At 42.3% G+C, this 25877-nt stretch overlaps 1 protein-coding gene across 4 annotated transcripts in view; it reads left to right on the top strand.

Moving 5' to 3' along the window:
• Positions 1-25877, top strand: part of CHRNA7 (cholinergic receptor nicotinic alpha 7 subunit) — a 128424-nt gene that overhangs the window by 98267 nt on the left and 4280 nt on the right. For 3 of the 4 annotated variants that reach the window (XM_041753782.1, XM_041753780.1, XM_041753779.1), the window contains 5 exons: positions 11318-11397; positions 16639-16806; positions 17686-17982; positions 18959-19045; positions 21818-21927. In XM_041753782.1, the coding sequence (XP_041609716.1) occupies positions 11318-11397; positions 16639-16806; positions 17686-17982; positions 18959-19045; positions 21818-21927 (742 nt within the window). The remainder of the gene's footprint in view (positions 1-11317; positions 11398-16638; positions 16807-17685; positions 17983-18958; positions 19046-21817; positions 21928-25877) is intronic. The other variant, XM_041753781.1, reaches the window with a different exon arrangement.

Here is a 25877-nt window from a genome sequence, read left to right as displayed (position 1 = left end):
AATTGAATGAGATGCAATCCAAACTAGAAGTCCTAACGATGAGGATTAACGAGGTGGAAGAACGAGTGAGTGACATAGAAGACAAGTTGATGGCAAAGAGGGAAACTGAGGAAAAAAGAGACAATTAAAAGACCATGAGGATAGATTAAAGAAAATAAATGACAGCCTGAAAAGAAAAACCTACGTTGAATTGGGGTTCGCGAGGGCGCTGAAAGGGACAGAAGTCCAGAATATGTATTTGAACAAATCATAGCTGAAAACTTTCCTAATCTGGGAAGGGAAACGGGCATTCAGATTCAGGAAATACAGAGATCCCCCCCCCCTAAAATCAATAAAAACCGTTCAACACCTTGACATTTAATAGTTAAGCTTGCAAATTCCAAAGATAAAGAGAAGATCGTTAAAGCAGCAAGAGACAAGAAATCACTGACTTTTATGGGGAGAAGTATTAGGGTAACAGCAGACCTCTCCACAGAGACCTGGCAGGCCTGAAAGGGCTGGCAGGATATATTTAGGGTCCTAAATGAGAAAATCATGCAACCAAGAATACTTTATCCAGCGAGGCTCACATTCAAGATGGAAGGAGAGATAAAGAGCTTTCAAAACAGGCAGGAACTGAAAGAATATGTGACCTCCAAACCATCTCTGCAAGAAATTTTAAGGGGGACTCTTAAAATTCCCCTTTAAGAAGAAGCTCAGTGGAACAATCCACAAAAACAAGGACTGAATAGATATCATGATGACCCTAAACTTGTATCTTTCAATAGTAACTCTGAACGTGAATGGGCTTAATGACGCCATCAAAAGGCGCAGGGTTTCAGACTGGATAAAAAAGCAGGACCCATCTATTTGCTGTCTACAAGACACTCATTTTAGACAGAAGGACACCTACAACCTGAAAATAAAAAGTGGGAGAACCATTTACCATACAAATGGTCCTCAAAAGAAAGCAGGGGTAGCCATCCTTATATCAGATAAACTAAAATTTACCCCGAAGACTGTAGTGAGAGATGAAGAGGGACACTATATCATACTTAAAGGATCTATCCAACAAGAGGACGTAACAATCATCAATATGTATGCCCTGAATGTGGGAGCTGCCAAATATATCAATTAATAACAAAAGTTAAGACATACTTAGATAATAATGCACTTATACTTGGTGACTTCAATCCTGCACTTTCTACACTCGATAGGTATTCTAAACACAACATCTCCAAAGAAACGAGAGCTTTAAATGATACACTGGACCAGAAGGATTTCACAGATATCTACAGAACTTTACATCCAAACTCAACTGAATACACATTCTTCTCAAGTGCACATGGAACTTTCTCCAGAATAGACCACATACTGGGTCACAAATCGGGTCTGAACTGATACCAAAAGATTGGGATTGTCCCCTGCATATTCTCAGACCATAATGCCTTGAAATTAGAACTAAATCACAACAAGAAGTTCAGAAGGACCTCAAACATGTGGAGGTTAAGGACCATCCTCCTAAAAGATGAAAGGGTCAACCAGGAAATTAAGGAAAAATTAAAAAGATTCATGGAAACTAATGAGAATGAAGATACAACCATTCAAAATCTTTGGGATACAGCAAAAGCAGTCCTGAGGGGGAAATACATCGCAATACAAGCATCCATTCAGAAACTGGAAAGAACTCAAATACAAAAGCTAGCCTTACACCTAAAGGAGCTAGAGAAAAAAGACCAAATAGATCATCCACCCAGTAGAAGAGAGTTAATTAAGATGCGAGCACAACTCAACGAAATAGAGACCAGAAGAACTGTGGAACAGATCAACAAAACCAGGAGTTGGTTCTTTGAAAGAATTAACAAGATAGATAAACCATTAGCCAGCCTTATTAAAAAGAAGAGAGAGAAGACTCAAATTAATAAAATCATGAATGAGAAAGGAGAGATCACTACCATCACCAAGGAAATACAAACGATTTTAAAAACATATTAAGAACAGCTATACACCAATAAATTAGGCAATCTAGAAGAAATGGACGCATTTCTGGAAAGCCACAAACTACCAAAACTGTCTCAAGAAGAAATAGAAAACCTGAACAGGCCAATAATGAGGGAGGAAATTGAAGCAGTCATCAAAAACCTCCCAAGACACAAAACTCCAGGGCCAAATGGCTTCCCTGGGGAATTCTATCAAACGTTTAAAGAAGAAACCATACCTATTCTACTAAAGCTCTTTGGAAAGATAGAAAGAGATGGAGTACTTCCAAATTCGTTTGAGGCCAGCATCACCTTAATTCCAAAACCAGACAAAGACCCCACCAAAATGAGAATTCTAGACCAATATCCCTTATGAACATGGATGCAAAAATTCTCAACAAGATACTAGCCAATAGGATCCAAGAATACATTAAGAAGATTATTCACCATGACCAAGTAGGATTTATCCCCGGGACACAAGGCTGGTTCAACACTCATAAAACAATCAGTGTGATTCATCATATCAGCAAGAGAAAAACCAAGAACCATATGATCCTCTCATTAGATCCAGAGAAAGTATTTGACAAAATACAGCATCCATTCCTGATCAAAACTCTTCAGACTGTAGGGATAGAGGGAACTTTCCTCGACATCTTAAAAGCCATCTATGAAAAACCCACAGCAAATATAATTCTCAATGGGGAAGCACTGGGAGCCTTTCCCCTAAGACCAGGAACCAGACAGGGATGTCCATTCTCACCACTGCTATTTAACATAGTACTAGAATTCCTAGCCTCAGCAATCAGACAACAAAAAGACATGAAAGGCATTCAAATTGGCAAAGAAGAAGTCAAACTCTCCCTCTCCGCCGATGACATGATACTCTACATAGAAAACCCAAAAGACTCCACCCCAAGATTGCTAGAACTCATACAGCAATTTGGCAGCGTTTCAGGATACAAAATCAATGCCTCGAAATAAATGGCATTTCTATACACTAAAAATGAGACTGAAGAAAGGGAAATTAAGGAGTCAATCCCATTCACAATTGAACCCAAAAGCATAAGATACCTAGGAATAAACCTAACCAAAGAGGTAAAGGATCTATACCCTCAAAACTATAGAACACTTGTGAAGATATTGAGGAAAACACAAAGAGATGGAAAAATATTCCATGCTCATGGATTGGCAGAATTAATATTGTGAAAATGTCAATGTTACCCAGGGCAATTTACACGTTTAATGCCATCCCTCTCAAAATACCATGGACTGTGTTCAGAGAATTACAACAAATTATTTTAAGATTTGTGTGGAATCAGAAAAGACCCCGAATAGCCAGGGGAATTTTAAAAAAGAAAACCATAGCTGGGGGCATCACCATGCCAGATTTCAGGTTGTACTACAAAGCTGTGGTCATCAAGACAGTGTGTTACTGGCACAAAAACAGACACATAGATCAATGGAACAGAATAGAGAATCCAGAAGTGGACCCTGAACTTTATGCTCAACTAATATTTGATAAAGGAGGAAAGAGTATCCACTGGAAGAAAGACAGTCTCTTCAATAAATGGTGCTGGGAAAATTGGACATCCAAATGCAGAAGAATGAAACTAGACCACTCTCTTTCACCATACATAAAGATGAACTCAAAATGGATGAAAGATCTAAATATGAGACAAGATTCCATCAAAATCCTATAGGAGAACACCGGCAACACCCCTTTTGAACTCGGCCACAGTAACTTCTTGCAAGATACATCCACAAAGGCAAAAGAAACAAAAGCAAAAATGAACTATTGGGACTTCATCAAGATAAGAAGCTTTAGCATAGCAAAGGATACAGTCAACAAAATTAAAAGCCTACAGAATGGGAGAAGATATTTGCATATGATGTATCAGGTAAAGGGCTAGTTTCCAAGATGTATAAAGAACTTATTAAACTCAACACCAAAGAAACAAACAATCCAATCATGAAATGGGAAAAAGACATGAACAGAAATCTCACAGAGGAAGACATAGACAGAGCCAACATGCACATGAGAAAATGCTCTGCATCACTTGCCATCAGGGAAATATAAATCAAAACCACAATGAGATACCACCTCACACCAGTGAGAATGTGGAAAATTAAGAAGGCAGGAAACAACAAATGTTGGAGAGGATGCGGAGAAAAGGGAACCCTCTTACACTGTTGGTGGGAATGTGAACTGGTGCAGCCACTCTGGAAAACTGTGTGGAGGTTCCTCAAAGAGTAAAAAATAGACCTGCCCTACAACCCAGCAATTGCACTGCTGGGGATTTACCCCAAAGATACAAATGCAATAAAACACCGGGACACTTGCACCCCGATGTTTCTAGCAGCAATGTCCACAATAGCCAAACTGTGGAAGGAGCCTCAGTGTCCATCGAAAGATGAATGGATAAAGAAGATGTGGTTTATGTATACAATGGAATATTACTCAGCCATTAGAACGACAAATACCCACCATTTGCTTCAACGTGGATGGAACTGGAGGGTATGATGCTGAGTGAAATAAGTCAATCGGAGAAGGACAAACATTATATGGTCTCATTCATTTGGGGATTATAAATCATAGTTAAAGGGAATAGAAGGGAAGGGAGAAGAAATGGGTAGGAAATATCATAAAGGGAGACAGAACATGAAATTCTCCTAACTCTGGGAAAGGAACTAGGGGTGGTGGAAGGGGAGGAGGCCGCGTTGTGGGGGTGAATGGGTCTTGGGCACTGAGGAGGGCACTTGATGGGATGAGCTCTGGGTGTTATTCTGTATGTTGGCAAATTGAACACCTATAAAAAATAAATTTATTATTAAAAAATAGGATAGGTAATATAACATTTAAACAAAAGAACAAAGGTGGGGGGCTTACTCTGCTAAATACCAACATTTTCATTATGTTTTACTGATTAAGATGATATGATACTAGTGGAGCCTGCTGGATCAATCCTTGGGCATCTGGTCCGTGATTTCAGGTCAGGTAATGATCTCAGGGTCTTGAGATCAAGTCTTGCATCATGATCTGAGTGTGGATTCTGCTTGGAATTCTTTCTCCCTCCCCGTCCTCTCTCTCTTTAAAAAAAATATTGTACTAGGTCAGGGATGGTTATATAATTCAAGGAACAAAATAGGGAGCTCAGAAACTTGATACCTGCTGTGGTAACATCTTATTTATTACATTGTTATAATCCATCCAATGTTACATTCAATTATTAAAACAACATCCATGTTATATGCCATCTAACATGTAAATTGGTGGATAAGGAAATGGATCTTGAATTCATTCTTCTGGAAGCCTCCTGCCCAGATATCTGCTCTTGGGATTTCTGACCATTAAATTTCAGTTCTGCTCAAGACTTTTTGTTCATGGACTATGACTGGCCACATTGGTGGTTGTAGATCCTTAACATCTTAGAGTAAAATGCAGAACTAAATCAAAATATCCAAAAAGAGGACTCATTACTTTCTTATGAAACAAATTAATCTATTGTAAATAGTCTCTTTTCCCTCTGACATCGGGATGTACCTTACATCAGAGGTGTCTTGACAGCTAGTTTTTCTTTGAAGAAATTTTTTTAAAGCAATAAATTCTTTTATTTTTTATTTTTATTTTTTTATTGAGTTCAATTTGCCAGCATATAGCATCATCCCATCAAGTGCCTCCCTCAGTGCCCATCACTCAGTCACCCCCACCCCCCCACCCACCTCCCTTTCCACTACCCCTTGTTCTTTTCCCAGAGTTAGGAGTCTCTCATGTTCTGTCTCCTTTCTGATATTTCCCACTCATTCTCTCTCTTTTCCCCTTTATTCCCTTTCACTATTTTTTATATTCCCCAAATGAATGAGACCATATAATGTTTTTCATTCTCCAATTGACTTATTTCACTCAGCATAATACCCTCCAGTTCCATCCACATTGAAGCAAATGGTGGGTATTTGTCGTTTCTAATGGCTGAGTAATATTCCATTGTATACATATGCCACATTTACTCCTAACTTTGGGAAAGGAACTAAGGGTGGTGGAAGGGGAGGAGGGCGGGTTGTGGGGGTGAATGGGTGAGGGGCACTGAGGGGGGCACTTGACGGGATGAACACTGGGTGTTATTCTGTATGTTGGCAAATTGAACACCAATAAAAAATAAATTTATTATTAAAAAAAGAAAAGTTTTGTGGTATCCCCCCCAAAAAAGATTAAAATAAATGATACCTTAGATCTTTTGAGATAGATTGGATCTATCTTCCTCCTTTACTTTTTTTCTTCCAATATTTTTATTTTAATACTTTTATTGAGATATAATTGACATATAACCTTATGTAAGTTTACTGTGTGCAGTGTGTTGAATTGTGTGTATATTGCAATATGTTTACCACTCTAGCATTATCTAACACCTTATCACATCAAATTGCATAATCATTATTTCATTTTGTGGTGAGAACAGTTGAGATAATTTTTCTTCTCTTCTGCTCTTCTGTCTCTCTTTCAAGGATGATGTGAGCTCAGAGGAGACAGGATGGGCTGCACATGAGTCTTTATTCATTAGAGTGATCATGAGACCACACACCTAGTGCCCTCTTCAGTACAGCACAGTGACCCTGGATTTTTTTTCCTAATCCTTCAGTATTACCTGTACACAAAGTCTTAGTTTAGTGAACATGTGTCCTGTTGGGAGTTGGTCTTTCTGGGCTTACTTGATGATTGGTCATCCTGTTCTCTCTTGGGGCACTGACAGCCGGGGTTTTGGCCAGGTGATTCTGTGAATGGCATGGTCACCTTCTTTTCCTGGGCTTAGGACTGAGCTTCTCCATGATTGGCAGTGGGGGTCAGTGCTACAGGCAGGCTGAGCAGAAGGCTGCACTGAACTGGGTTCAGAGGTTCTGCTTCCCAGGTCAGGAGCCAGGGGTGGAACCAAACAGCCAGGGGGATGGAGGACAGAAAGAAATCTAATCCCAGGATCCCCAGGTTCACCTCTGCCTGCCTGTGCCTTCACTGACTTCTGAAAGCACAGCTTGCAATTAATTCTGTAAGCATTGAACCCTGGGTCCCACAGGCATGGCCACCCTTAGTTTGCTTCCAAGCCTGATGCTAGCCTTACTGCTAAGGTAAGTGTTAAGGTAAGGTGTTAGGCCAACACCTCACTCCACCCCAGTGTCCAGGCAAACCACAGCTTCATGAAGCTTCCTTTTGTCTAGTTTACCTCCAGGTATGTAATCAGACCATGCATTCTGTGGGGAATGTACCAACCTTCCTTTCCACCTGCTGGAGTTAGGCTCATCTTTAGGACCTGGCCAGCTGCCTTTTCTTCCTGACCACCACACTAAGACTGTAGGATCTGCACTCTGGATAATTGGGCTAAATATGCCTCCTTTCCATGGTCAATTTTCATTGACCAAAGCCCCCTTGCCCTTGTTCCCCCATTGGTTGTGGGGGTGCTCCTAGAGTTCTCCCCATATCAAGTGGAAGCTTGTCTGCCCTGGGACAAGGACCCAGGCAGCTGGAAAGAGGAGCTGTCAAAGGGAATGAGGTTGCCAGGTGCCTGAGTCTTCAAGAACTCAGAGGGTACATCATGTCTTAAGTACATAAGCAGTATATATATTCAGACTGCTTAATAGCAGAAAGTTTCACATGCACATCAGAGCAGAGGAGTGAACCAAGTTCTGTGGGCCCACCACAGCTCCCATGATTATCGGTGTTATCATAACGCCCTCATGGTCACTATCTGCTGCACGCACATAGTCCATGAGACAAACAGTACTGATGCTCACCTCCTGTGTCATGGCAGTTTGGTCATGGGGATTTCATCCCCTGCCATGTTCAGCTGTGTTCAGCCTCAGCCTTTAGCCATAGAGACCTTTTACAAACAAACTTTATCTCCAGTTCTAATGGCCAAAGCCAATAAAGCGGTATTAGCATACAATTATTATAGCAGTTTGCTTTTATATCATTTATGTATAAAATAGAAAAGAACCCTAAAACTGCCAAAATGAATATTAAGATTTGAATTTTGATATAGATAACAGTGTTAACAGTTGTGTTTCTCTCAATATTCTGTTTTGTTTTAATTTAAATTCAATTAGCCAAAATACAGTACATCATTAGTTTCAGATGTCCTTTTCAGTAATTCGGTCAGTTACATATAATACCCAGTGCTCATCACATTATGTGCCCTCATTAATGCAATCACCCAGTTACCCTATCCCCCCACCTACTGCCACCCTTCCAGCAACTCTGAATTTGTTTCCCAGACTTAAGAGTCACTTATGGTTTGTCTTCCCCTCTGATTTTTCCCCATTCTATTTTGGTTTAACTGTTTAGAAATCAGTGAGTCACACAGGTAAACTGTTGTTAATGGAAACAGATTTTTATCTTGTTTTTACTCATTTGTCTTGTGATCTCAAGAGTCTCTTCAATTAAATTGATCCAAATGTGTGGAGGAAGAGCTTGGAGGAATTCTTCTTTTTTTTTTTTTTCTTTCCAGAATTAAGTCACTGATCTAACAGATGCTCATAGTCTTTGTTATAAATATAAAAATCAGCAAGAAGAAACCCAAGCTTAAAATAAGCAAAACTATGCATCCTGTGTCATGCATCACATGACACTTTCAGTTGTTGCAGCTACAGTGGTGGGAACAGGTGCCAGTTCTGTGCTGGGCAGCAGGGTGCAGGTTCTTTGCTGGAATTGGAGGCTCAAATGTGGATTTCTTTAAAAAGAGCGTGCAAAACTGAAATCTTACTGGATGACTCATTTGCAAGAGGTTCAAATACAGGCACAGGCATGGAAAGAGACGTTTTAGTTTAACTTTCAGCCAAAGAGGAGTTAAATGAGCCACATGTATTGATCCATTGGTTTTCTAGTTTGAAGTTAAAATTTTGTAGAAGTCATTTGAGTGTGTTTGGACTTGTGTTACCATTTTAGAATACAAGGAAAAGAGAATATTGGAATCAACATTTACACTATCAACATTTACACAATCTAAGTTTACATTTATGGAATCAACTCCAGAGCATACCCAGAAAATCTTACGGATCCAGAGAACCTAGTTTGCAAATTATGGTATGATCTAGAGAGATTTTGTGAAGATCCACCTTTTCAGCTATTTTGTTCCTAGTCACTGTTTATCATGTGATTCATTGAGACAGTTGGGTACAGACCACAGTCAAGCAAAGATATTTGCATCTTGAGCCTGCCTCCTCCTCCTTCTCACTGTGTGCTTGCAAGTAAGGAGGTAGGTATATGTCCTTCCTCTCAAAAGATTATCCTTTTAAGGCAGCCTCATATGTATCCCTTCCTTCTTCCTCTGCACTTCATCACATTTTTGTTTCATATTCAAACTCTGACTTTTTTGTATAGTTTTTTTTTTCCCCTGAAGTTTCTGGTTGATTTTTTTTTCTTACTTATTATGGTAACTTAAGAAAAAAAATGTGTCCTTAATAGAATCCATAATGTTTCCCATCTTGTTTTCTCCATTGCTCTAACTCTACTTTGCTCTCCTCAGAGACCCCTCATGTCTTCCTGTAAGACCCCACCTTTTCTAAGCCCTGCATAGCTCATCATGCAAATCCATTATCTTGATCCCTAGGTGTAGTCCAAAAGTTTATTTCCTTTTTTTTTTTTTTCAGTATTCACCTTCATTTTCCTAGCGCTCATCCTCAAATCTATGACCAAGAAAATATACGTTAAATATACACAAACTCTCTGAGGCCTTAGTATTCTTGAAAGCGTCTCCCTTTGCCTTCATGTTCAACTGGTATCTTTCAGCTCTAGCATTTCTCTGTGTGATTTCTTTGCTAGTTTCCTGCCCTCTTGTCTCTCCAGCCTCTGTTGAGTGAGTTCCCCTGGTCTTGTACTCTGGAGGCTTGCCTCATCTCTGTCCTACATGTCATCTCTGTGATTCTTCTCAGCCAAACCTCCCACCTATTGATAAAAAATTACTTCATAAATCATATTTAACTTTCATACTGCTCTTCGTTTTGTCTCAATGCAGTATCCTCTTGAATTTCTGTGAGGATATTACTTTTTTAAGGAGTAAGTTTTTATTCCTTTTGTTGATTGCATCATCTTGGATGGAAAAGAGCCATTGTTGTGGCTTCCATGGACTGGAATTGGCAAGACAGGGTGAACAGGGTTAGGATTGGCTAGTTTGAAGAATTTCAGTGGGCTCTGGATCATAGGGGCTGTCACTAGTTGTTTGGTACCTGGCCTTAAGGTTGTTAGGACGAGGGAGAGAAGGCTGGAGTGTGAGACCTTGATAAAGGAGATGGCTAGGGTATAGGCTCTGGATTATATGGTTTGTATTTGAGAGATGCGCTGGTAAGCAAGTTGTTTCCTATTTCTAGAAACTGGCCACCCTGGCAGGGGCCGGGTAGGGGGGACAGTTTCTCCAGGGTCAGCAAAGCATCAGAATACAGAAGATAAAAGATGTGGATAATAAGGGCTATTGGCTTTAATTGTTCTTTTTTCCTGTTTTGTATCTTCCTCCCACCCCCTTTATTCAAGTTGGTAACTCCTGGGTGTGGGAGGTTCTGAACATGAACACACAGGGGGCTAGGGTGCAACTGTCTAAAACCTGTACCTAATTCTGCTCTCTTCACCTGCCCTCCTTCCTGTCATTGCTAACCATGGAACCCAGGATGCCTCTGGGCTCTGCTGGTGCCCAGTAACCTCCGGTGCTTGCAGCTCAGTCATTCAAGATGCATTGGTTAAGTACAATCAAGAGTTAGATGCATTCAGGAGGCTGGAACCGGAGCTTTGAAGATAGTGGGTCAAAATCCCTGCCCTTATGGGGCTGTCAATGACAGAGTGCCTCTACCCACCCTTTATCTCCTATATAGAGAGAAATTTTTTATCTGCTGATGTCCAATGAAATTGTCTTCAGGTTTAAGTTTGGCTAAGAAAACTTTGTTTTATGTGCATATGAAAATAACAGTGCATATGAAATGGGTGTGTGTGGGGGTGGACATTGGCTGCTACCAACCTGTGCTCTGAGAAGATCTCCCAGGCCAGCTGCAAATGGTGTTGGCATGACCTGAGGATGAAGAATAGCACTTAAAAAAATTAAATATTTTATTTTATTTGAGAAGGAGAGAGAGAACAAGCAAGCACAAGCAGTGGAGAGGGCTAGAGGGAGAAGCATGCTCCCTGCTGAGCAGGGAACCTGATGTGGGACTAGATCCAAGGACCTGGGATCATGACCTGAGCTAAAGGCAGATACTTAAATGACTGAGCCATCCAGACGTCCGAGTAGTACTTCTCAAAGCCATTCTAGCTGCAGTCAGGACAGACCTAAGGGCACTGGGAGTCCACCGCCTGGCAGTGCTGACTCATGAAATCCTTTTCATGTTTCTAGTGCTGATGAGCGATTCGATGCCACATTCCACACCAACGTGTTAGTTAATTCTTCTGGGCATTGCCAGTACCTCCCTCCAGGTAAGATCCACTTCCTTTGTCCTCCTGTAGTTAGTTGAAGTGAGTTCAGGCATCAGTCCTGACATGCTCACAAGAGTGGTGGGCATCCTTTGCCTCATTAACACCCAACCCTTCTTGCTTTCTTCCCCTCTGTGTTCACAAATGTTTCCTGAACATGACAATGCCATCTTCCTTATTTTTGTCTTGGCTCAAAGGGTCTTTGCCAATGTGTGTTATATGTCCTTATTGTGTGCCAACTGTTCTTTAAAGTTAATCCACAGCTAAAGCAGGTCTCCCTCAGCGGATCACTCCTGGTTCTCCTTACAGCCTGCAAGCCAAACATCCTGGCACTTCCCTACTCCATTTCCAATGGCCATTTCACCTCCCGCCAGACCACGTATCATCTTGGCAGTTTCTGCTCCCCAGGTGCTGAGGGCACGATGCTGGACTTGCTGGCTTCTTGAGCATGTGCATTAACAAGTACCTGTGTGTTAGATATAAGAGCAAGTGGTTTCAAAGTGGGGCTCATTAGTGCCTTATTCCTGACTGAGCTTCTCTTCTTTGCCACCAGTTGATGGTTAACTGCTTCCTGGGATCGATTTTTTTCCCACCAGCTCCTCATTTCTCTGAGTTCATTGGGCCCTGGACTGCTCACTGAATAATACAGAGCATGAGGAACCTGGGTTTTAATGCTGTGAGGCAGATATTAGTAGTTTTAAATATCTTATACATGATATTTTTTACATTGTTTTCCAGGATTATCTCCCCCTCTGCAACTGTTTAATTTCCTGCTCCCAGGCAGTCTTCAGCCAACTCCTACCTCAACACCAGTACACACACACACACCTCACACCATATCCACATACCTGTCACCCCCACACATTACACCTCACATATACACCCACATGCCTACCTCCCACTCAGATCCACACACATTCATACACTGACCATACCCCCACATGCACATACTACATACCACACACATGCTACACACCTATACCACACACCTTGCATATACACCTCACACACATCCACACACATTCACAGACTATACCCCCCACATGCACATGCTACACACCACACACATTACACAGCTATACCACACACCTCACATATACCCTCCACACACATATTCACACACATTCACACACCAACTACACTCCCCACATACACATACTATACACCACACACATGCTACACACCTATACCACATACCTCGCATATACACCCCACATACATACCTTCCACACACATATCCACACACATTCACAGTAGCCACACACCCCACATACATACACTAAACACCACACACACACCTATACCATATCCATACACCTACCAACACATTATACACCACATACACCATACCAAATTCACATACCTAGTAACCTCCTCACACCACATATACATTATACACCACATACTTCACATATACACCCCACATACCTATCTCCTACACACACATCCACATACATTCATTCAAGCACCAACCACACTCCCCACATACCACACACACCAGAGCATTTCTGCTGCAGTAAATCCCAGTCCCACACCTTCATTTCACAGTACACTGCAAAGCTGGCCTTGTCTCCTGACTTGTTGCTTACACATTCTTTCTCATTAGCAGATGATAAGCATCCTGTGGGCAGATAGTGTGTTTACAAACCATAGAACCACCACTAGTCAACCAGGTGCCTGGCCCATCTGTTCATAAATGCACGAGTGAGTGATTAAACCCATCAAAGGCAAATACCTCCCAATGTTTGTATGGACTGAAGAAACACAGATTTTCAGTTTTCTGCCTTAAAGCATGTGCTTCCTTGCTACTTCCCCTGTTCCTTCACCCATCCCCCAGGCCAAGCATGCTTTCTGCCACACAGCAGGACCCTAGGGGACTGAGGCTATGGGATGAGTCTTCCATCACACACACACACACACACACACACACACACACACACACACTTACATTCTTCTTCCCTAGCCTGTAAGTTGCAATTTCTATTATGAGGGCTGTTTTAGAAAACAATCTCCGGTGGTCATCAGTATACAAGAATATGGTGCTGCAGATTGTTTTGAAGGCTGAGGCTATTTTCAGCTACAAGAAGCAGCCCTTCTAAGCTCCAGGCTGCCTGGGTACAGCAGTCCCCTCTGTGCTTCATTCCTGTGTCCCAGCCTCTGTGGCTCCAGGAGCCTGGAAGGACAGGGCATGCTGTGCTGTGGGTGTGGGTGTGGCAGTCTCCCCTACACTGGCAGGAGCCTAAGGGAGCTCCTGGCCTGGGGCAGCCAGCGTGTGCCCTAGGTCTGGTAGAACTTATCTGGGATGCTGTTCTGTTCAAGCAACCAAGCACAAGCGAAAGAAAAAAAGGTGCTTTGGGTGCAAGATTTGAAATAGAGACTTTGGTAATGAAATTACCTTTCTTTTTATTTCATATTTTAATTTTTTAATAGCTTTGTTGTACAATTTACATATCATACAATTCACCCATTTTAAGTGCACAGTTCAGTGGTTTTCAGTAATTCACAGAATTGTACAACCATTACCAAAATCTAGTGTTAGAGCATTTTTTTTATCACCCCAACAAGATCCCTTTTGATGATCTGCAGTTAAGCCCCACCTCACTACAAGCCCCAGGCCACCACTGATTACTTTCTATCGCTAGAGATTCTCCTTCTCTGGCTGTTTTGTAGAAATGGAATAATTCAATTAGGTAGAGTTACATTTTCTTTTCTTTTTTTAAGATGTTATTTATTTATTCATGAGAGACACACAGAGGGAGGCGAAACACAGGCAGAGGGAGAAGCAGGCTCCCTGCAGGAACCCCGATGCAGGACTCAATCCCAGGACTCTGGATCACAACCTGAGCTGAAGGCAGACACTCAACTGCTGAGCCACCCAGGAGCCCCTAGAGTTACATTTTCTACAAGCATGTGGGTTTGGGGGGATCTAGCCCATTAATGGGAGGGCAGTGTCTGTAGCTTCCCTATGAACATTGGATGTACATCATATCTACTTAAAGGAACTTGAAAGGGCAGGAAGGTTTTTTAAACTTCCCCAGCTTGGCTGTGGGGCGTGAGGGTTAGTGTTGGCAAGGCTGTTGAATCCCTTCCTCCATTCATTCTTTTTTTTTTAATTTAGTAGTAGAAATATACAGAGCACTGACCCAGTCCCCAGAAGAGAGGAACCATTAGTTCTTTGTCCCTTCTCCTGCCTTCAGGCCTTTGTCTGGACCTCGTGAAGCCCAAGGGCATAAGTTACTGGAGGGGGTTTATCTGTCCTCCTCTCCATAACGTGCCAGAAATTCACCTCCAGCTTGTCTTAGGTTGAAGACACCCTTCTCATTAGAAGCTCCTTGTATCCAAGCACTGTCTTCAACTTAAACCTATCAGTCTTTGTTCTGTTCTTAGTCTAGAATCTACATGAGTTAAAATTATCCTCCACATGTATTTCTAGATAACCAAGAGTTTTCTCAATTTTTAAAAATATTTTATTTATTTATTTGAGAGAGAGAGAGCGAGAGAACATGAGCAGGGGAGTGGGACAGAGGGAGAAGGGGAGGGAGAAGTAGACTCCCACTGAGCAGGAAGCCTGATATGCAGCTCAAACCCAGGACCCCGGATCATGACCTGAGCTGAAGGCAGATGCTTAATGGACGGAGCCACCCAGGTGCCCCTGTATTTTTTTTTCTCAATTTTTTTTCTTCCCACCCTCTCCCCTTTTTTCTCAATTTTTAACCTAAGGAAATGCACACCCAGCTCCTCACTAAACAGAGACACAAACACACACACATACACATACACACATAGACACATCCCTTTTATATTCTGCTTCTAAACCCTTTTATATTCTGCTTCTAAACCCTTCATCATTTTTATCAGTTATTCTGGGATTTTTTTTTACATTCTTTACTTTCTCTTATTGGAGTTTAAAGATGCATAGGCATGGTATGAGCAAGTTTACAGAATTTCTAATTCTTTGCCCAGAAATCCTTTAGAATAGTCTTCAACAAAACATGGTGGGTATTGTTTTTGAAGTTTAAAAGACAAATGAAGCTTCATCTGAGCTTCCTCTTTAGAGACTTTCCAAAAAGACCAAGCTTGTTCTGGACAGGTCTGCCTGTAGTTTGGAGGAGGAGGAGGGGCTGAAGGCCTCTGTAGTCACACTCAATCTCAAGGCCCAGGAGCCTACATCTCCTCTTCTTGAAGGGAACACCGGTGAGCCAGAACAATGTGTGCCTGAGGTACTGACCAAAAAGACAAGCTGAATATCAAAAAAATAATGTATCATTTAACTTGCCTACCATTTCCAGGAGGAATAGACACTGCATATTATAAACAGCATATGAGGTTAGAAACTCAAGGGATTGCTCTGTATTTATTTACTTATTTTTATTTAAAAATTTCTCCCATCTTTATTGAAATATAGTTGACAAATGAAAATGTAATGAGGTGCACAACATGCTGACTTAATATACATATCCATTGTAAAATGGTTTCCACAATCAAGTTAATAAATACATCCTTTACCTCCCATGGTTGGGTTTTGCTTTGTTTTGTTTTTCATGAGAATGTTCTACTCTCTTAGCACATTTCAAGTATACAGCGTTGTTAACTAGAGTCACCATGCTGTACATTAGATCTTCAGAACTTGCTCCTCTTTTAAATGAAAGTATGTACCCCTTGACCAGCCCCTGTCCACTTCCCCACCTCCCCAGCCCCCTGGCAACTCACTGTTTCTATGAGTTTAGCTTTTTTTTTCTTCCAAAATCCACATGTAAGTGAGATCATACAATATTTGTCTTTGGTTTAATTCACTTATTATAATGCCCTCCAGGTTTATCCATAGTATTGCAAATGGCAGGATTTTCATCTTTTTAAAAGGTTGACTAGTATTCCATTTTGTCTGTGTCCGTGTGTGTGTGTGTGTGTGTGTGTGTGTGTGTGATTTGATAATCCTTTTCTTTGTTCATCCATCCATTGATACTTAGCTTGTTTCCGTTCCTTGGCTATTGCAAATAATGCTGCAGTGAATATCATGAACACGGAGGTGCAGATATTTCTTCCAGATAGTGATGTTGTTTCCTTTGGATATATACCCAGAAGTGGGGTCACTGGATCATATAGTAGTTTTATTTTAATTTTTATGGAAATCTCCAAACTGTTTTCAGTTTACATTCCCACCAGCAGTGTAAGATTGCTATGTATTTAAAGCCCAGCTCAGTCCCCTTCCATATCAGTTTTCCAACTGCTTTGTTGCCCACATAGGCATATTCAAGAGCTCCTGCTACATCGATGTGCGCTGGTTCCCCTTTGATGTGCAGCAGTGCAAGCTGAAGTTTGGGTCCTGGTCTTATGGAGGGTGGTCCTTGGATCTGCAGATGCAGGAGGCAGACATCAGTGGCTACATCCCAAATGGAGAATGGGACCTTGTGGGTAAGCCCAGAAAATACATGAGACTAGCAACCTTGCAGGAAGCCACTTTTATTCCTGTGCTGGCTTTAAAAGTTAGGGATTTTTCACTCTGTGTTTTAGTGTCAGCATTTATTGAACCCTGCAGCAATCTCTATAATTTACTAAGAGCTATACAATAAGAAACAAAAAACAATTAGAAAACTCAGGGCTTTCCATGAGAAACGTGCAGCTATTTAAACAAGTCATTGCTGGTATAGGTGTCCCTGTACTATTAGAGTCCATTCGATTCCTAAAATCAGGTTGGACAGAAAATTGCAGTTCATGGGAACCTATATTCGATGATTTTAAATAGAAAACAATAATTACATTTATAATAATCTAAAGCTTATAGTGTATTATTATTTATAATCATGGTGTCTTAGTCCCTTCAGGCTGCTATGACAGAGTACAATAGGCTGGGTGGCTTATAACAACATAAATTTATTTATTACAGTTCTGGAGGCTGGGAATCCAACATCAAGGTACTGGCAGATCCAATGTCTGCTGAGGGCCTACTTCCTGGTTCCTGAATGGCTGTCTTCAGTGTCTTCTGGCTATATTCTTATGTAGCAGAAGAGAGTAGGGAGTTCTCTGGGCCTCTTGTAAAGGCAATAATCCCACTGCTCCCCTAAAAGGCTCCATCTCCAAATATCATTGCTGTGGGGGTTAGCATTTCAACATACGAATATCGAGGGGATCACAGATGTTCACTACATACCACATCTAGTTCCAACTCATTAAAAAAATTCCCCCAATTTGCTCCAGGATCATTAAGACATTCCTGAATAGCTCTAATAAACCAGAAAGAAAGTTTATTCAAACACTGATTACCCAGGTGTTTTTTGTTTGTTTGTTTTTTAGCATTTAACAAACTCCATGGTTGTTTGTGTGATATACCCATTAAAATAAACAAGCAGGGTAATTTTATTCAGACATGCTTCCTTTCCCCTGCTACTCATGGAGGAATCCCAGGCAAGCGGAGTGAGAAGTTCTATGAGTGCTGCAAAGAGCCCTATCCAGATGTCACCTTCACAGTGACCATTCGCCGCAGGACCCTCTACTATGGCCTCAACCTGCTCATCCCTTGTGTGCTTATCTCTGCGCTAGCCCTCCTTGTCTTCTTGCTCCCTGCAGATTCAGGGGAGAAGATTTCCCTGGGTGAGTGTCCTGATCTTGGGCAGGAGTCTGAGACAGGATGGGAGGGCCTTGACGTGAGGTCAGCTCTGTAGGGATCACTGTGGACAGTGCAGGACATGTCATGGCTTGGGTGCAGAGATGTTGCAAAGCCTGCCTGGTGCATCACACACTGACCTCCCAGTGCAGGGCATCTCCCCGAGACTGTGGGCTCCTGATTTAGACTCCATGTTAGATGCCCATCCATGTTAGATGCCCATGCCCTCTGGAGAATCTGTAGGATCCTTTTATCTTCCACAGAAGATAGGAATGCCCAGGAAGAGACCACTGGGTTCTGTCCTGAGGTACCTTACTTTCTTCTCTCCTGCCACCCCATCCTGTTTCTTGGTGGCAGCTGGCTGGCATTCGTTATGGACAGGCAACAGTTTAGTATTAGTTTGCTAATCTGTATATTGCCATACACAGGGTAATTCCTTACAATTATCCAACAGGAAGATAAGAAAACTAATACTTAGAATGGTGAAATTAATTTCTCAACATCTTAAAGAGTTACTAAAGATCATGTTTAGTACATATAGAAATCATCCTCAAACCCATATCTACAGTCACATAGCTCGTAAGCAGCAAAATCAAGACCATAAGTCAGGTTTTCAGATTGCATTTTTTTTTCTCCCTGCTATACATAACTACTTCTCAATCCTAATATAATTAAGAAAATGAGAGATATTTCTGTTAAGTTCAGTAACCGTTTGTGTATTGTTGTTCTAAAGTTCTCGTTCCCAAACTTACCTCCATCTGGGATTCTGGTAAATGATGTGAACAGTCCCCAGAAAAATGGCCATGCCCATAAATACAGATAACCCTGCATTTGGTTTCAGGATGTCACTGACCCCTCCTCCACACCTCTCTAGTTCTTTGAATCTCAGGTTAGGCACAGTTAGATGGAATTGAGCCTTATCATCTCTTCTGTCTCAGGCACTGCTGTGTGTTTATGTTTTAGGGATAACAGTTTTACTCTCTCTTACGGTCTTCATGTTGCTGGTGGCTGAGATCATGCCTGCGACATCTGACTCGGTACCCTTGATAGGTAAGCAAGTGTCAGGCCTCTCTTGAAGACATAGGCTTAGAGAGTGCCAAGAATTTCCTAGCACAGGCACAGAGCAGAAACCTGTTGTCTATATCCTGGACAGCCACATGCCCAGAGGGAGTGACTTGCTGTGACTGTTCAGAGTGAACCATGGCCTCTGCTCACCTGGGCATATATAAGGGGAATGCAAGGAGTCCAGATTTGTGGTTTGGCTTGAAGATGCAGAAATGTACCCTTCTTCCCATTGTTCTCCCCTTCACACTTGTTCTGCAGCCAGAGATTTTTTTTTCTTTGAGATTTGTTAGAGATTTGTTTCTTTAGCTTGAGTTATTGTTTTTCTACAAATCCTTTGTCAGAATGGGAAGGGCTCACATTTTAACTCCTGGCCCTTGTTTCCTGAGATACCTCGATGTCTCTGGATAAAGTTAAAGCTTGCGACAAAATGTAAACAGGACAAATATGTTTTGGCCAAGACAGATATAAAGCATGACCTCCTGCCCAGGGCAGAATGGCCAAAATAGGAGATAGCATCATTTGTGGCTATGCATCTCCCTGGATTAGAATAAGCAAGAACATGCAGAGGGGTGCGCAGTGGTCTAGTGGTCAGGATCTGGTACTCTTTACACTATAGCCAGGATTCTGCTCCTGGTCAGGGAACCAGACCCCCAAGCCAGTTTTAAGAATGGGAAGGAAACATTCTAACGGTGGATATTAGATTTAATATGAAAATCACTACTCCAGTTTGGTGATGGAGTTCAGAAAGAAGAACAGAGTTTGTGATTACTTCTGTTGGCCCATGCCACCTGAGGGCCAACCTGTGTGGTTAGTAAGGGAGGGTAGGAGTAAGGGAGCCTGTTTATCATACACAGATACCCCTAGGCTTCACAAAATAGGAGGCCAAGGCTTTTTTTTTGTGAGTTCCCTTAATGTGTCATATTTTGGCCAGAGAGAGAGAGAGAGACTGTTGGTGTTAAAAGCCTTGGTGGGTGTTCCTATCAGTGGGTCTCACTACCATCCAGGGGGCAAAGAACCATGTTTCAACCTGACGGTCTGAGCCACTCTTCCTGTCTTCCAACACAATGCTTTTAATAGAGACTTGCAAAGGAAAGCACCTTCTACAGGGCACTTGGCAGGCCCTGCCTTGACTAATGATCCAGTGGGAAAAAGGCATGGTTGATGCTTAGCCCATGTCTAAAAAGATGGGATGCTGTAGGCCTCTGATGTTGTTGAGATTATTTGACCCTGGATACCTCCAGAGGTCTTTGTATTAATCTATTCAGGCTGCTATGATAAAATTTCACAGATCGGGTAGCCTACAGAACAGAAATGTATTTGCTTTCAGTTCTGAAGGTTGAAAGTCTAAGATCAAGGTGCAAGCAGGTTTGATATCTTTGGAGGCCTCTCTGCTTGACTTGTAGATGACCACCCTCTTTCTGTGCCATCACATGGTCTTTCCTCTCTGGGTGGATCCCTGGTACTCCTTTCTGTATCCAAATTTCACCTCTTGTAAGGACACAAGTCAGATTGGATCAGAACCCACTCTAAGGACCCCATTTTAACTTAATCCCCTCTTTAAAGGCCCTGTCCTCAAATACAGTCATATTTTAAGGTACCAGGGGTTAGAGCTTCAACATATGCATTTGAGGAGGCCACAGCTCAACCTATAGCAGTCACAGTTTTGTTCACTCTCCTTCCACTTCTTAGAGGTTTCTGGTGCTAACTTGAAGTCTCAAATGTCCATCTCTGGCAGCTTTTCATAGGTACCTCTTGGTTCCCATGGGGGACAGAGAGTTCCTTCCTGCCTGGAGAGAAGGAGGCATTCTTAACCAAGTGTGTGGCCATGCACTTAGCCTCCACACCGGGATATTCTCTTCTTAGAGCTCAGCCCCCTGGAGCTGAAAGCCACACTGAAGGTCTAATAATCAAAGTTGCCAATCAAAGAATGTCTTCCTTTTTCTAGGCCTTCTTCTACATCCTTGGCTCATATAATTTCTCATTCCTGCACCAGCCCTGCAAGGAAGGCATTGCCATCTCTGTTATGCTGGTGAAGAATCGAGGCCCAGACAGCCTGAGTAGCCTGTCTAAACTCATAGATGTCTAAACTCATGGGTGGGGTAGTGGGTTAGGGGAGAGCTGTTTCAGATGCTCAATGCTGCTTCTCACCTGGGCCAAGGGAGAAAAATGCATCCTTACCCATAAGAGCTGAAACTTCTCAGCTGCGAAAGTCACTTTCACATCTTCCTCAGACAACTAACATCTCCTCCTAGCTCTTATTAGATGGGACCAGACTCACTTTCCACAGTAATTAGGTATCCCTCTGGTGATGCCCAGGTGTGCCCTTTCCACATCACTGCCTCCAGCATGTCCCTGGCCTACAGTTATCATGATGAGGATTACACCCTCACTACCCCAGTGTTTTCAGTTTCCATAACTGTCCACACTTTTCTCCTGGGAATAATCTTGTCAGAATCCTATGAAGCACTGTTAACCCTCACTGAAGGAGGAGGCCGACAGAGTTCACAGAGGGTAGTAGCTGGGCCAGGCCGCTTGTGTGGATGGGAAAGTGGGTCTCCTTGCTCTAGGACAGCCTCTCCTTGCTGGGAATGTTGGGGGGAGGTCTGCAGGCCTAGAGGTGGTCTTACCTTGCTCTCGGCTTTGCCACTGAGTCTCAGGCAGGCAGGCAGAGAGACTGGTGTTGGGGTCTGCCTGCCACACTGTGATGCTTGTGCCATGGAGGCCCCATGTCTCACCCTGTGTCTCTTGTCTCTGCAGCCCAGTACTTTGCCAGCACCATGATCATCGTGGGCCTCTCTGTGGTCGTGACAGTGATTGTGCTGCAGTATCACCACCATGACCCTGACGGTGGCAAGATGCCCAAGTGGGTCCGTTCCTCTGCCCTTCACCACAGGAAGTCAGGGGCCGTCCCCAGGGGGAGGCTCCATGGATGAATTGTCTATTTTAAAAACCCACAAACAGCTAGGTGTTCCTAAACAAAGAGCAGTACTTCCTAAACAAAGAGCAGTACTTCCCATACCTCCTCACTTCTCTGCATCATTGCATTATCTCTGTATAAAGGATAGTTATGATGAGCATGCTTTTAGGGGTCCATGACACTGTTCACTTGTAATCTGATGTTCCAGAACAGGGTTCACATACTGACCACTCTGTATATTTTGCTACCATAGTGTTTATAAAACTACTTTTTGCAAATACACTGTGGAGAACTGTGCAGTGGTTGAAAGCAACAGACGACATAAGCACTCATCCATGTGGTTGGATCTTTTAAACAGAATGAGGAGTGAAAGGGTAAGGGAGAGTGAGCCATGTAATAATACATGTAGTCAATTCATGTAGGAATGTCATCTTACCACAGGCCTATAAAATAAAGGTTAGTGGTTACCGGTGGGGAAGAGGGATAGGATAAAAGCAAAAGGATGAAAAATAAACAATTGAACCTAACAGCCTGTTGTATCAGCCCAGGGAACACCACACACCTTCCCAGCTTCTGCTTAGCACCATGCACTGAGATGTGGGTGGATGCTTACCCAACCACATACTGTGCTCCTTCGGAGTCCAGTATCTGAAGCTGTATGCCTATCCTCATCTGAGACTCGGGAAACCTTGATTAGGGTCAAACATGGCCTGGGCTTTCCTCACCTCAGCATAGTGGGACCCCTTACCCAAGGCAGGGGAGGGATGCTTCCCACCCCTGATTCTTACTTGGGCCCTGCAAACTTTCTGGTCTTCTTGCCCAGAGAGCATGGCCTAGGGACGGTAGGAGCTAAAGGAGCCCTCTTGTGTCAAAACAGCCTGTTTGCTTTGGAGACTTACAGCCTTGCATCCAAGTTCAGAAGGGAGTATAAGACTCACCAACGTGCTACATGCAGGTGCAAGGAGTAAGGTGCATTTTATAACCTCCAGGAACAGGGAGTGCCCAGGCCTTCTAAAAATATTCATTATGCAACAATTTATAGTTACCAAAAAGTGAACTTAGGAAAGATCCAAATAAAAAAAATGACCTTACCAAGTTACTGTGTTCTCTTGGGTTCTTTTCCACAGCAAATGCTTACACTTAAAAAGGACTTTCTCTCAAAGCTCATTGCATCAGCAGTGGAGTGAGCTCTCAGAAATGGTGCTATCTCCCACACATGTCACATCACTGCAGTCTGTGGGCTTGTTTTGAGCCCCCCATTAAAAGCTGGGACACTTTGGCAGACATTCACCTACAATGTCATCTGACTTTTATAACCCTGACACACTGTCTACCCTGCTTCCATTTGAAATAGATAATACATTGACACGTTTCAAAAGTCAAAATAAAAGTAAATTACAGGAAAGGAAATCCTGCTCTCGCTCCTGCCCCTCACTGTGCTTCCAACAATAATACTGATAGTCATTTTAAGTAATTTCTTCATTATCCTTCAAGTGTTTGTTTATGCAAGTGTAAAACTAACACCACATATTATTATTTATGTTTAAGACATGAAGACACAAAACCATATTTAATGGCCTGATAATACTTTACCGTCCAGAAAAAAATCTTAATTAAAAGCATATCCTAATTTTTCACCGATCAGCACAGGCGTGTATTAAAACCAATGGCTACAAATGAAATATGAAGCTTGTACTGCTCGTTTTCAATATATGGAGCCAACTGCATTTTTCTTTCTTTATATGTGTATTGGAAACATAAACAGCCTCCAAAGGACTTTTATTATGATGTGTTTCTATGAAGAAGATACTGCTGGTGCCGTGGCTTTATGTGACATTTATGCAGCTAACCACAAAACCATAACCTAACAGAAGAGGTCATGAGCAGTTTGATAAGTGCCAAGAGGATCATTTCATCTCTTGAGATGCTGTAGCCTTGAAAGCTAATAATTCAGGCTATGGAATTAAAAATAGACTTGGTAGTGTGGATCACATTAGCTTGAAATGTGCTCCAGGGTATGCACAGACCCTTTCCCCCAATACACACACACGCTCCATGTGTACAGCTACCCCTGGGTTAAGACGCACTCATTGCCCAATGTATTCCTTTGAGCTCTGGTCCAATCTTCCAGTGCCTTTGAAGTGGGGCATGGGCTAAAGTCACAGGAGTTTTGAAGAACACTTCATAGACTTTTTTACATGAGCAGTGGCAGCCTAAAGATATAGGTGACTTGCTTACAATAAGACCTTGAACCAATTTATTACGGTTTTTGAAGCCTCCGTTTCTTTATCTGTAAAATGGGTGGAGGCATTATACTCACTCATATACTCATTATACTCAGAGCCCCTGAGAGGCCCAAGTGAGATGGCATGTATTCTGAGACTCCTGTGGAAGGCCAGACTGACCTTTGGATTCATGTGAGGCCATGTGTTCCTGTTCCTTACTGATCATGGAAAATCCTCCTGGGTATGCAGACAGGCTTTTCCAGGCTCTGGAGGTTTGTCCATAGGGTGTGGGCAACATATATATAGAATGCTATCTGCTGTGAACAAAGGGTTATCTTTTTTAAAAAATTTAAATTCAATTAGACAACATACAGTACATCATTAGTTTCAGATGTAGAGTTCAGTAATTCATCAGTTGCCTAGAATACCCAGTGCTCATCACATCATGTGCCCTCCTTAATGCCCATCACCCAGTTCTCTTTACAGCTGCAGTGAACTTGCTCTTTCACCTTCTTTTCATTGCTTGTCTCCAGACTGGTCTACTGCAGTTATCTCTGATAAGATGCCATTAAAAAGTGCTACAGACATGAACTTCACAACTTACTGCCTGTACTTGCAGGTGGGAAACATATTTGTTGTGTTGCTCATGGAATTCACCCACAATCATAAATCAAAATTAAAACCATTATCTGGGTAATCTCAGGGAAAGGGCACACTTTTCATATACTTGTCTAAATAAGCTTACAAAATTTTTTTTTGACCTGGATCATGGCCTCACATGGCTCTTTCTTTTCATTAGAGGGAAAAATAAGAAATCTCAATGATTTCTCTCCAGTGTCTTCTATGCAAGTAGGCAATGTATGTTGATAAAGCACTTCAAACCAGAGATTGGCAAACTGTGGCCCCAGCAGTGATATGCGGCCTGTGAGCTGCTTTTGCAAACAAAATGTTACCAGAAAAAAGCCACGCTTGCTTCTTCACATGTTTTCATGACTAATTTGTACTTTATAAGCGGAACTAAGTAGTTGCATAAGAGGCCTTATGGACTTTATTATGTGGTCCATAAGTCTGCCAGCTCCTGCTTTACATTTTTCCGAGTACTTTCCCGCATATCATCTTAGTCTCCACTGCAGCCTAATGAATCAGGCTGAAGGTTCCCAAACTTCCCTGGTTCACAGCACCTTCAGTGTCTCAAGGATTTTTTTCATAGCCCCTAAGGCAAAAGAAATACCTAATGGCTTTCTTTATTACTTAGTCAAAACGACTTAATAAGTACCTATGACAGGCCACTTGGCACCTGTTGGCACAGCACACGCACCCTCATTTTCTGTTCCACATTGACGTTCTTGGCACTTGCTTTTGTTTTGTTTTTTAAACATTTATTTATTTATTTATTTATGATAGACATGGGGGGGCAGAGACACAGGAGGAGGGAGAAGTAGGCTCCATGCCGGGAGCCTGACGTGGGACTCGATCCTGGGACTCCAGGATTGCGCCCTGGGCCAAAGGCAGGCACTAAACCGCTGAGCCACCCAGGGATCCCCTGGCACTTGCTTTTGATCAGGACAACAAAAACCTGCTTTGCAGTGATATGCTATCATTGCAAGGGACCTGATGTTATAGTTTGAACTGCCCCAAGCTAGGGTATCATGCAGCATCTGATAGGCATCATAGG

Source organism: Vulpes lagopus, chromosome 4 (genome assembly GCF_018345385.1).
Source record: "Vulpes lagopus strain Blue_001 chromosome 4, ASM1834538v1, whole genome shotgun sequence".
In the NCBI taxonomy this organism is placed as follows: domain Eukaryota; kingdom Metazoa; phylum Chordata; class Mammalia; order Carnivora; family Canidae; genus Vulpes; species Vulpes lagopus.
The sequence above is the reverse complement of the archived record's forward strand: the minus strand, read 5'-3'. Positions and strand labels throughout refer to the sequence as shown.